Source organism: Diachasma alloeum, unplaced genomic scaffold, assembly GCF_001412515.2.
Source record: "Diachasma alloeum isolate Michigan unplaced genomic scaffold, Dall2.0 Dall_scaffold_00371, whole genome shotgun sequence".
Lineage (NCBI taxonomy): Eukaryota > Metazoa > Arthropoda > Insecta > Hymenoptera > Braconidae > Diachasma > Diachasma alloeum.
Genome location: NW_021680510.1, coordinates 1,023,071 through 1,036,951, shown reverse-complemented (window position 1 = coordinate 1,036,951; position 13,881 = coordinate 1,023,071). Strand labels below are relative to the sequence as shown.

Genomic DNA, 13,881 nt, shown 5'->3' with positions numbered 1-13,881 from the left:
CAATTACAGATTCATTGATTGACAGAATTAACAGTTAATAAGGAAAATCTTACTCAATATAATTTGAGATGTCCGTTTGTTCTAAAATTCACGGAACGATAAAAAGTTCAAGAAAGGTCCAGAACAATCCAGAATCCTTTGGAAAATTCGCGAATCGTGTGGCAAACTCTGCAATTTTCCGATGTAGAATGCTCCAGAAGACTGGAATGTTCTAGAAATCATTAGGAATATCGTGATTAATTCAGAGGCTCATGGCAATCATGGAAAGTTCTAGAAAGTTATAAAAAACTCCAGATAAATACGTCAGTTTTCTGCGAGTGAATTTTTACATTAATTTTGCGTAATTTTATCGTAAAACTAACGTAAAAATTCATACAAAAATTCTCGATTGATTTCAGCAGGGATAACCATATCCGTAAATCAGAATTACTGTTAAATTTTGAAGTAATCAATCCGTTAATATCACTCTTAAATTTTTAATTATTTTAGTAATCACCAATTTAAATACTCAAATTCCGAATGATTTTATTAATCAATAATTCAGGTAGAAAAACTGATGCTTATTTCGTTTATCGCAAAATTTCTTTCATGAAATTAGTATTATTTAATTAATCGGAAATTTAGATTTCAATTATTTTAGAAGGGGTGGGGCTCAATGAAACAATCGAGAAACGACTGTTTGACGCAATTCAACTAAAACAATTTTTTTTACTGAATATTTTTTGTTATCAACTTTTGTTTACTAATTTTTCTTTATTCCTGGGAGTACTGATGAGAATAATAATTTTCCATTCAGTAGAACGGAATGGATTAATTGAAAAGAAAATGAAACAGCACAATCAAAAGTCCAGAGCAAGGCCCAGGGGGAGACCCAGAGGGGAAAAAAGGAAAATGTGATGCTGAATGTCAATCAAATGAAAAAAGAAAAGTTGTAATCGGCCTAATCTGATCAATTAAATTATAATCAATTAAATTATAAAATGAATAGAAAATTATTATTTTCATCAGTACTCCCAATAACAAAAGTTAATAAAAAAAAAATTTTTTGTTTGAATTGCGTCAAATTGTCGGTTTTCGGCTGTTTCATTTTGCCCCACTCTCCCCTACTATTTTTAAATTTGATGAGCCATCCCTGGTGACTATCAACATTCAAAATGAAAATGTTCATGTCCGGCAAATACGTTTCATCCAATCCATTTTTCCGTTCACGTTATTTATTATTATCATTTACTCCAATTACCGGCATGAATGAGAATCGAGAAAACAGAAACTTCAGTCATACAAATACGCCATACTGAATAAATCCGCTGTCCTATAAATTTTTCAAAATTACTTGAAAAATAAAGATAACCAATAATAATGGATTATTATTGCTTCAGGATTTCACTCTCAAACAATACAAAACCTCGACTTATTTTAGTTGCTTCATTTTTTCCAACTCATCGTTACCTTCCCAACTTCATCATCTTCCTTAATTACATCTTTTATAAATTCCCACTGCCATCTACCAGTTCGCCGAATCACCTAACAATATCGCATGTCAAGTAACCATGGAAACCCACAAACTGTAAACCGTTGGCTCAACATATTTTCGCCTCCTCCCACTGGAAAACAAGAATCAGAATCAACCCGGAAGAAAAATTCTGAAACTATAATAAAAGTACAGCTGCTAGTGCATTGGTCGTGTGCCCGGAGATGGCAGATGTCTACCTCGAGGCATCTGGCTCCGGTTTTTCCGCGCGGTTTTTTCGGGTGAGGAAGTATCAATTTTATTGAAAACTTCCGGGAACGAGTGATCCTTTGAGGTAACAAGGAATCATCAATCAATCGAACCTCGTTTTCTATCTCCCAACAATTGCGGCAATTTGCGGAGCAACAATGGCGTATAAGCAGCAACCCGTTCAGGACGAAGTGGAGATGGAGACGATGGCCGAGGCTGAATTATCCCGATTAAAACGCCAGTACAGAATAATGGAGAATGATCGGGTCACTTACTCCGAAAAAGCGCGATTACAATTGAGGAATCAGCAGAATATGATTGAGAGATTGGAGTACGAAAAAGCGGAACTTGTTTTGGGGATCAAAATGGCCAAGTCGGAAGCCAATTCCAGGAAGGACAACGAGATGGATGAGAAGTTGAAGTGCCTCTTGGCGAAGAGATCGAAGTACATCGAGATGATTAAAAATGAACGACAACAGATTGATGAACTTCAGGAGCAAATTATTAAGGTAAGTAGTTGGAGCCGTTTCATATTGAAGGAGTGAAAGGCGCCAGGTACATTCTTCACAGATCAATGATTATGAGATTATTTTGATGATGAGTTTTTTTTTCTATGATTTTTTCCGGTACTCAACGAGATGTCCTCATTGCACAGAATCAGCAAAATCCAATATTATTGTTGAGTCTTCATAATACTTCACTATAAAATTCAATTTCAATTATGTTTTCTCCTATTTAAGGCGTATCCCTGGAAAACAGGTTTTTCTTGCGGTTGTGCCCGTGTTTTTCATAGATAATGTTTATAATATTCCCAAGCTATTGAAAAAATTCCAACTAGTTGTACTACACAGTTTAGGAGGTAATAAATAATGAAATGCGGACTTCGGGCACGCGAGGCATAGGCCGAACGGGGGTTATGGGTTCCCCTGAACTCGATTTTTCCATCTTACGGGAAAACATTTCTTATGATGTTCTTAAAAAACAAATCTCTGGTAGATCAATAAATTCCGAACACGGTGATTTTTTTATAAATTTTATTTAATTTTTTATTTTCTTCATTTATTTTTTTTAATTTTTTAAAATTTTATTTTAGATAATTTCTGTGATATTCAACTCAAAAAATTGAAATTTTGTGGAGTCATTTCTTATTTGATTCGAAGAATTCATTAATAAATAATTTTTCATTTGATTCGGATAGTCATTATTGCGTGCATCAACAATATAAGTGGACATCCGCACGAAAAGGGACCACTTTGTCGAGTCTAGTTTTCGAGATATTCACATTTTTATCTCAGTAACTCCCATTTACACCAATGTTAAATTTTTTAAAAAATCTTCTCCAGCGACATTATTTTTGATCCTATGAGTATCATTTTTGACTCAAAATGTGCGCAATGTTATCAATATTATCAGAGTATACATAACTCCATATCGACACAATTAATTAAGTCTTCCATTCATCTATCTTTCGGGTACTTTTTCATCAATTACACACAAATTTAACTGCTTGCCTTTGAAAAATTACGTTACAAACAGGATAATTTATCCTTTGCGTCTCATTCTTCTCTTGATATAATATTAAAATCCTACAAATTTATCTCGCTCTTGGATGACCTAGATTGTTTAGTAACTTTTGTTCAAACACTTTTTTCGTGTACCTATCACTGAAGAAAAAATCAAGAAAAAATGATCAAACGATATACAATAAAAATTCACAAATTGTAAGAGTGCTATGAAATTTATCCGTCTTTTTGGTAGTTTTTCACCAACAGCTCACAAATTTTACCCTTCGTTTGTAAAAAATTACGTTACAAACGGGAAAAATTACCCTTTGCCTTTAATTATTTCTCTTTTTTTCAAATAAACAGTTCCGAACTCCATTTCGTTCTCTGATTACCTAGATTGCTTGACAGTTTGTGTCCAAACTTTTTTTCTCCGTGTATAAAATAAAAACACACATAATTCTCTTTAATTACAGAAATATTGCCACAAATTAACGTTCGTCGCTGAAACGTGAACAAAAATACTTTTCTCGTAAAATCTTCGTAATGACCTCCACAGACTCCTATAAAATGTACAATAACGATAAAAAACTGATGGACTAATCTCGTTCCTGATTTTTCTAGGTATCTAAAGAGGTTCATGAGCTGAAAATGAAGATTCGTACAGACGCGCAATCAAAAGAAATATCGGAGAAGCATAATCACATGATTACGACCTTAGAGAACAGGTTGGAAGTTGCAACTAAGCGTTTTAACGTTGTGGTCGCTGAGAATTGTCAATTGCGCGCTAAGATAGACAGTTTGCTGAAGGAACGAGCGCAGTTCAACATCCTCTGGGCTAAAATGATAGGCCAACTCAATACTGGAAAGTCCGTCATCAATGATCTCATTGAGCAGGCTACGATTACGTTCAATCAACGTGACGAGGAGCTCAACAAGATTCATGCACTCAGGGAGAGGTAATTGCTACTTTTGCCCCAAGATTGTTTTCCTTCGAGCACTATTACTCTTCTTGAAATTTGCATTCTCATAATGCAAACAAATTTATTCACCTTTCCCTTTCTTCTTCTCACTGTTGATTTTTCTTCTTGTTTCTGTGAAAAGGGGAGCGAGAGATTTGAAGGCACACACTTCAGAAATGTGTGAATTGCAACGAACACTCGATAATGAACTTAAGCTCCAGGAATTCTTGGGGATTAAGGGACAGCACAGAGAAATGGCGGATTTGCAGGCGAAAAAGGAAGCTGAACGTGAAGCTAAACGCGAGGAGATGAAGAATAAAATTGCTTCTTATAGTGAGATTTTAAATCTTGTGAAGCAATTCACAGGTAAGAATTAGTATTTTTTGTCATTACATGGCGGGGATAGTTGGATAAAAATTACCTAGAAAATCGTGGCCAATTTTAGTGTATGAAAGGTAATTGTGGAGCGAAATATCATTCAATGAAAAAATATTTTACGATTCGTTCGGTAAAAAAACACAGCTACGGATGTAAAAATTATCCTTCTATAGTGTAATATTTCCCACACCGGTAGGGAATTTTTACTTCCGAATGGAAGCTTTGTAATCGTTGACTTTGGCGATCTTCTAATTTTGCCTGGAAATAACGAAGAATGTCATGAAACGTGAAGATATGATGATGTAAGTGATGTTCTGGACCGTTGAAATTGATATTTCTTAAAAAATTCTTGACCATGTTTCGGTCAGCTGCAGTCATCAGTGATGGATATTTAAAAATGCACAAACATACTATTTTTTGAAAAAAAATTCCACGACGTTTCGAGCGCACAATGCTTCTTCTCTTCAGGTGTTGCTTTTAATATTTGTAATTAACAAATTAAAAAAGGCAATATTTCCTGACATATTCTTACAAAATGAAGAGCCTGAGTAAAGTGAATTTCTTGTGCGTAAAGCACTTGTTGCTTTATGATTATTAGAATTATTATCCATTAATAAAATGGATAAAACTTTAACTGAACAAATTTCCCCTCTCAGAATATACGCGCGAATCCGCGAGATCATGAATATTTTCGAAGTCAACAAACACCCCGATATGAATCGTATAGGCGAAACATAATCCACTTTATAATAATAGTGCGATAGTTCAGTGGTTAGGGCATAGAACTAGTAATGGTAGGGTCCCAGGTTCGATCCCCAGCATCGGCAAAAATCAAAGTTTTTTTCAGCGTTAATTACGGTAGAGGTTCATCAGGACAGGCGATATGCAGTGGCTCCCGTTGTAGTCGCACTCCTGGGGGAATAGGGGAAGTGATTTCGGAGAATGTGACTGTATTTTGCCCCCACTACGCGCTCACGTGGGACGAGATTTCTGAGAACTGGAGTTATTAAATGAAAATACTAACGATTCAATTTTATTTTTATTGAATTTAACGCTTTATTAAATAATTTTAATCATTATCATAACGTTTCAATACACATTTACTCAGCTTTCCTTTTTACAGTTCACTGATTGGTTTTATCAAGAAACTTTGCTTATTATCAAAGGGGTTATGCTCACACGGAAAAATTTATATTTTGAAAAACATATAACAAAATATGTTAAATTGGCCCAATTTATATTTAAAAAAATATAGAAAACATATTTTATTCTTTATAAATTTGAAAAATATATGGAATTGGCCCATATTATATATATTTTATATATATTTTTCATGGGGGTGGTCTTTTAGTTTTCATTGTAAGATTCACCTTAAGGTACTTCCGCAGTAAGCTCAAAAACATAGGAGTGGGGATAAAGATTGTGCACTCTAACCTCGTTTTTACGTCCTATCATCCAATGTATAACCCCCAAAAACATCATGATTTTTACGTACATTTTGGATAACAACTCATGATTCCTGTGGTCATGAATAATGAAATTGCAGGAATGTATTTTGGAAACATATACGATGCGATAAATCAAGTATTTGGATTCGTAGCATATTGTCCATGGTCGTCATTCCCCATTGAAATGTGTCTCATAAGGCTCTATAACAAATGACAATTTTAATTTTTTCCTCTACAAAAATCAATGTGGTAAATCGTGTTGAGACTTTCGGGACAACTTGCTAATTTATTGAAAGAATATATTCTTAAAGTTTCAACCCTGTAGCACATTTCTTTCTACTCCCATATGACTACTGCGGAAGTACCTTAAGGTACTTCCATTAAAAAGATATTCCCAAAATTTCAAGTCCCTGGTCCACCCCATTTTTGAGATGTGCATCGCCAAACATTCAATTTTTGTGTTTTTTTCCATTTTTGACGATGTATATCTCGAAAATGGGGTGGACAAGGTACTTGAAATTTTGGGAATAGTTTTTGAATGTGCTCAACAATATATGATCCAAATATTGCGTCTTTATACCATTTCGAAATTTTCACCAATTATACTTACTGCGGAAGTTCCTTAATCCTTTTTATTCCACTTTTTATCTGCATCTTACGGTTGCAAAAATACGGCCCAAAATTTCAAGTCCCTGGTCCACCCCATTTTTGAGATGTGCATCGCCAAACATTCAATTTTTGTGTTTTTTTTTCCATTTTTGACGATGTATATCTCGAAAATGGGGTGGACAAGGTACTTGAAATTTTGGGAATAGTTTTTGAATGTGCTCAACAATATATGATCCAAATATTGCGTCTTTATACCATTTCGAAATTTTCACCAAGTATACTTACTGCGGAAGTTCCTTAATCTTTTTTATTCCACTTTTTATCTGCATCTTACTGTTGTTTTTTTTATTCTGATTCATTATCTAATTTCCCGTTACATGACTGATCAAAGCCTGACCCAATTATCATATCACTTTCTGATCAATCTTCAGGCCTGACCTGATCCAGTCTTGACTTGGACCTGACCAAAATTTCGACCCGGGATATATGAGTTAATCCGAATTTCACGAGAGAGGATTAACTGATTCAACCCCCTCCCTCTAGAAAAGGGGTTACTACTAAACTATACTAAATGACAAATCACTTCACCTCGTCTATTCTATTCCTTAGGCGAGGATGACATCGATAAATTAACAGCTCACTTCCTGAAGCAAGAGGAAGAAAACTTCGCCCTATTCAATTACGTGAATGAACTGAATGACGAGCTCGAGGGCTTACAAACACGTGTGGCCCAATTGAGAGACGAAATCGACGAGGCACGTGCCCTAAACATACACCGGGGTTGCCAGCAGGCGGAGACCCTCGAGAGGATCTCAAAGCAGCTGGAGGAGCAGACGGCACAGGCCGACGAGGCCGAAGCCAGTCTCACCGAGGTTTGCCATTCATCGAAAAATCTGTTCTCCAGACTCATTCACTCACCCCACATTCTTCACATCCTCTTCATTAAATCGCCATTCTTCTCTTTTCGTTCCCAGTGCAACGAGACCTTCGATAAATTACTGCAAGGAATTGAGGCACTGTTTCACAACGTCAAGTGCGATAATTCGTCTATTCTGGATCTTCTGGGAGATAATACTCATGTGACTATGAATAATGTGATGCTTTATCTCGGGATTATTGAGAAGAGGATCGGCGAGATGTTTCATAGGGTGCATTGGGCTGACGTCAATGCTGGGAAGATGGACGCGTTGAGATTGGATGAGGAGAAGAGATCGAAATTTAAAGCCCCTTCGTTGAGCCAACTCGCACCTACCCAGCCTTGTCCTTTGTAAGTCCTTCGATTCAGTAGTGAAGAGCATACCAGAAAAACGATAGAAAAATCTTACGCATTCGCTAGGAAAGTTCATTTGTTTTTCGCTGATTCTATTGAAGAACTCCGTATTATCGATAGATCAATAACGTAGGAAAAGCACTAAAATTACCGATGCCCCATTCAACCGCGTGTATAAGTAGCAACTTCAAAAATTATTCCTATTATTATTGTTTAAGTAGGGGTCTTGACATTTTGCACACGGCTTTCAAATGGATCAAATAATCTGTTCAGCAATTTTCATTGAATTCTCTGCTTTTTTTTCCAGCTACGGACCCCGCCATAATACCCTTAACGTGTAAAACTCAAAAAAATGTATCTCAAGTTTGAGATGGTCAAGTGCAATTATAATATGGACTTATTTTACAGCTAATTCTTAGAGCTATCTACGATTTTAAAATAGTATATTTCGTTACGAATCTTCCATGTTCTGACCCGCGCCAAGGACGTTGGTTGGATTTTTACCGATTTTTTTATTGAGCCCTAACTCGGATTATTTTCATTGGTTTCTGTATTGTTTCATGTTTTTTGGGGACGTTGTATTTTTCTAGAAAGTAGTCTTTTTCATTTCCAGGAAAAACCAAAGAATAATTTTCCTTGGCACAGTGTTTTTTACAAATAGTTTTTACAAAAAGTAAATCTACAGGATTCCATATAGAATCACTCTATAAGAATATGCCATAGTCTATCTCCGAATCATGTTTTCATACATTCCTTTCTGTTAACGCCGCCGAGCACCCAAAATAATTCGAGCCCAACCGTCTCGCCTTGAGACCTGTTAATAAACTATTACGCACTTGATTGGCGATAGGAGATTACGGTGATAGTGTTGAATAATCTGTCGTTGACTCCGGACGTGTCGAAACCTTAATGGAGCATGAGTGGGTTAACACGAATCTATTATTTTGATGGAAGTTCTTTCTTATGGTTCATTTATTACGTTTTATGCACGCTGAGAAAAAAATGGTCTAATATCATAAAACAAATTTCTTCAGCCAAATATATGATCTCTTAAGGAGCTAGAGAATTTTCCAATACAATCGGCGAAAAACTAGTAGAATTCTCGATATAAGTCCCATCCAATTCAATACTAATTGAACAGAATTTTCTAGATTTTTCTATGAGGATTCTTCATACATGAGGTAAAACAGGTTGAGTCAGCACACCTTATTAATTACGAAATTATCTCACTGCAGAGTGGTTTCGGGAGCAATCATCAAAAGACTATTGATTTCAAATTTCGTCAGTATTGAGAGAGATCTTATGACATTTGGTTCCCAAACTACTCGTCATAGAGATCACAACATAATTCTTAGAGATTACAATATAACTCATTGTTTTAGTTAATGTGTCTTTTGAAAGGAGGGGTTTTAAAGGAAATATGGTATTTCAACCGGTATATTTATATTCTGTATTACCCGGGCTATCTCACGTATGAAAAAATCGTATAGAAATTTTCTATACGGATTGCGTATAGAATTTCTATAGGATTTTCGTATATGATATTCGGATATTTCTATACGGATATTTTTTATACAAATTATTTCTATAGGTTTGATCCTATACGACCCACTTCTTCATGTATAGAAACATTTCGTTAGGAGTTGCGACATTTCTCTACGTTTTTCTCTGGAGGGTTTAGACATCGTTTGTATGAAAACAAAAGTTTATGAAAATATTCATGTATAGAAATAATTCATATAGAAAATATTCGTATAGAAATATCCGAATATCATATATGGTAATCCTATAGAATTCTTATCCACAATCCGTATAGAAAGTTCCTATACGATTTTTTCATACGTGCTACTCGGTCAAACCTTAGATGTTTTTGAGGTATAAATTACATGGAAAGTGGGATGTTATATGCTATTCTTCGATTTCGATTCTTGGATTTTGCTGTTTCATTCTCTTTTCTATTAACGCGTGGACAAAATCTTCTCCCGTCAAAACTTCTCAATAATTTTCCATTTTACTAAATGAAAAATTATTTTTATCACACTGGGCGAAAAAGTTACTTTTTAGGTACGTTTCGTGTGCCTAAAACGTCTCTTTTCCACACATTGTGATGAAAGGAATCGTTCGATACTCTTGGAAAAAATGTTTTTTGGCTCGTGGGAGGTTTATAGCACGATCCGAAGGCGAGTGATATAATCCCACGAGCCAAAAAACACTTTTTTACACTCGTATCGAAATATACTATATTCTCATTACTACTGCCAATAGAAAAAAAAGCTGATAAACCAAACTTAGTAAAAAGAATAGCTGATAAAAAAATGCTGTTTTACTTACATTGGGTCAGTCGTTTTTCGACTTTCATTTTACTCCACCCTCCCGTGAATAACGATAGTTTTTTTTTTAAACCTGGTTTAACAAAAAGTTTAACAAAAAGAAAGAAAAGTAAAAAAGTTTAAAAAATAAAAAATTGGATGGGAAAAGTTTTAAAATTTGAAAGTTCATAGTCCGGCAAATTGAAGATGTGACATTATACCCCACCTGATTTCAAATCCGTATGCCTCCGAATTTTTTAATTTGTGCATTGATATAATTATTTACTTGTTTCCCTCATACAGAGGTCCGGAAAGTCGAAGGATAGCATATAACATCCCGCTATCTATGTAATTTATACCTTAAAACCGTCTAGGGTTTGACCGAGTCGATAGCCCTGGGGTAATACAGGTTTAAGGATTGCTGCAAGCAATTTTGGCGGGAGTTTTTCACAAAAGTAAATTTTTTTATGGTCAAATGCCATGAAACTTTGGCAAAACCTTATTTGAACCATTATAAGATGATCGATCTATCGCTTAGCTCTTTTTCATATTGTCGATATCAACTAAAACATAAAAAAACAAAAAAATCGATATTGACAATATGACGAAGAGCTGAGCGATAGATCGATCATTTTATAATAGTTCAAATAGCGTTTTGCCAAAGTTTCATGGCATTTGACCATAAAAAAATTTAGTCTTGTAAAAAAGATGCTTACGTCAATCCTTAAAAGGAATTTCTCAAGAGCTATTCCGTAGAGTTCGAACCACTTCAAAAACCAATTACTGATATTTTACTCTAAGAGTACGCGGCATAAAAATGAATGCATAATCATCGGATTTCATATTGAAATGGAGAGACTCAGAATAAAACGCCCAAAGACTTTTTTTGTGTCCAATTTTCGGTGTTACCAGCCAGGTTTTCGATACTGTTCCCTAGAGTCACTTGCGTTCGAGATAAATGCGTGACTCATCGGGATTAAAGTTTCGATTCAATTTTTTCTAACACTTCACTACTGGAATCGTTCCTCCATTACTTTCCCTTGCTATTTTTAATTTTTCAAGTTATGAATATTTTTTTATAGTTTGTTTTTATGATTTAGAGAAGGAATCTCATTATATTTCAAATGATTCACGCAAGAGTCCTCTTAACCTTTCGTTGGTCGCGCGGTTACCGTCGCGCCGCACGTGGTTTGGGCGATACAGCGTTGCCGCCGGCCGCAATATCTTTTCGATCAGGTCCTCGCACGTCAAAGCACTCGTTCATGTTCAACTTTTTATGATGTTTTATGAGTTAAAATTCGTGGATATTTTTTTTTCATTTTATTGGAACTCTTTACGTAATAAATAATACATTTTATACTTTATTTTGAATTTTCCACTAACTTGACTTTGTTATCAATCATCACCAACGACTGAAACTTCAAAATAAGCTGATATTCATATTTTTTTTTTATTTATACTGTTTATCCATTTTTGGGTATTTGACATGAATTTTTACATTCAACAGTCATCAATACTGGCAACCTAGAAAAAACTTGACATCTATTTTTTGTTTCTTTTATTTCTTTTTTAATATTGCCACAAAAAATTAACGAAAATTGGTTGGTACCTATACACAGAAAAACCTAAACGTAAATTACGTTTTGATAAACGTAATTTACGCTTAACGTCAATATGATGTCTAGTGTGGCTTTTTTTCTGTCATGAAAATCAGAATTTAGGCTTTAAAACGCTTTAATACGGGTTGTATTTTACGGTCAAAATAAAAACGTAAATTATGCTTACACTGTTGAAAAAAATGAAATTTCATGGGTTTTCTCCCCCTAAATCGCATTCAGTGTCACTATCTGGAAAATTCACGAATACATTCACCACAATTTTCTGGTTTCCTATTCATTTTCAGGGAAAAATGAAACGGAAATTTACAGTTCTGTTTAAGTTTTCTACAAAATTCTGAATTCTCAATGACAAGATTTCCAAAATTTCAGTGGAATTGGAACACGATATAAATTTTCAGAATTTGGCACGGAAAATTCGGAAAAAAAATTTAACAGTGTAAACAAAACGTTTTTTACGTTTATCAAAAATACAAAAAATCATCGTAATTTACAGCAACTTTGAGCGTAATTACGAATAAGAGATAGTAAATTACGTCGATGTAATTGTCATTTACAACGATTTTGAGCGTAATTTACGATTGCGAAATAATCGTCACACATTACGTATAATGTAGACTTTAAATGTAATTTACGACTTCACAATCGTAAATTACGTTTAGATAATCGTAATTTACGGCGATTTTGAGCGTAATTTACGCTTCAACTTCAAGCGTAAAATACGCTTCCGAAAACGTAAAAGACGACTTCTTAAACGTAATCTACGTCCAAGTTTTTCTGTATGTAAACTTCCGCAACCAAATAAAAGTGAAGGGGGAAGCCGGAGTTTCCATCCCCTGCTATGGACTGACTGCCGGTCACATTTGGCAACGTCGGCAAGAAAATTTCACTGACGATTGTGGTCGCGCCGCATTTCAGGCTCGGCTCTCAGAAAAACTCACTTTTCTAATGTTTTATCAAAGGACATGTACTGAGGGACAGCAAATAGATTGAAGAGAGAATTCCTGGGGTTTCCAAAATTTTCGGATATTGAATTATTTTTATCTTGATTTTTGTCCCACGTGCGGCGCGACGCTCATAGCGCGAGCAACGAAAGGTTGATATTTTTTTATCATGTTTCTCTTTCAGTTTCTTTGAATTGTAATTGCTTCCTTATCACTCTTAATTTCTGTGAATTTCGTATAAATAGATGTGTTGAGAAAGAAGAGTTCCAAATCGTGACAGAAGGTCTCGAAGTTCCCCTGACGCGTGACGAAATCGGTGAGAAGCTGAAAAACGTTCTCGAGGAGGATCACACCGATATTTTGCATAATGTCTCGGGTTGTCACCTACCAGCAGCAAGAAAAATTATTCAAAAACGATATCAATAAATTTCTGGGAAGAGTAACAATGAATTTAAAACATTGAATTATCATTCATATTACTCAAGTGGACGCGCCTGTGTTGCTTCACGCGAAACGATCCTCAGGCGCTCCCACGTTTCCTGGGAATAACGTAATCGAGGGAATTTTGTTAGTAAACGAAATGTCTATGATTGTAGCAAATTGCACTAATTAGTTATTGGAGGTTTCCCTCGAACAATTTCCGGCAAGAGATTATCCACTGAAAACATCTTTGCATTTGTATATTTTTTTGACATATGTTTTTAAATAAAATATTTTACATTTTGAATGAAGAAAAAATTATTTGAATAAAGAATATTTTAGGGAAATTTCTCCCATTTTTAATAATTTTCCATACTCTATCCTGACATTGTTTTGAAGCAATAAATTATTGATCCATTTATTTGTGATACTAGTGACGCTAACCCACATATGACCCCTATATGATCCCCATGTGACCCTCATATGATCTCCATGATCCTTATACTGACCCTTATGACTCTTGATCAGATCCTTGTGGCTCTTACTTAGACCCTTAATCTGGCCCTTGTTACTCTTGTTTAGACCCTTATTATAACTCTTGTGACCCTTATTCTAAACCTCACGACCCTTATTCTGACCCTTGTGACCCTTATTTTGACCCTCATGACCCTTATTCGGACCCTCATGACCGTTATTTTGATCA

The 13,881-nt window shown here is 35.1% G+C and overlaps 1 protein-coding gene across 1 annotated transcript; it reads left to right on the top strand.

Moving 5' to 3' along the window:
• The first annotated feature begins 1,878 nt into the window (after nt 1-1,878).
• Nucleotides 1,879-13,485, top strand: LOC107041678 (coiled-coil domain-containing protein 63). The gene is made up of 6 exons (XM_015262330.2): nt 1,879-2,229; nt 3,847-4,181; nt 4,327-4,550; nt 7,229-7,491; nt 7,594-7,886; nt 13,004-13,485. Exons 1-6 carry the CDS (start codon nt 1,879-1,881, stop codon nt 13,182-13,184), a joined length of 1,647 nt encoding a protein of 548 aa, XP_015117816.1. The 3' UTR covers nt 13,185-13,485.
• Nucleotides 13,486-13,881: the final 396 nt, after the last annotated feature.

Coding starts and splice junctions, on each gene's coding strand:
- LOC107041678 (XM_015262330.2), top strand. CDS start 1,879: ATGGCGTATAAGCAGCAACCCGTTCAGGACGAAGTGGAGATGGAGACG. Junction 2,230..3,846: donor TTCAGGAGCAAATTATTAAG/GTAAGTAGTTGG, acceptor TGATTTTTCTAG/GTATCTAAAGAGGTTCATGA. Junction 4,182..4,326: donor ATTCATGCACTCAGGGAGAG/GTAATTGCTACT, acceptor TTCTGTGAAAAG/GGGAGCGAGAGATTTGAAGG.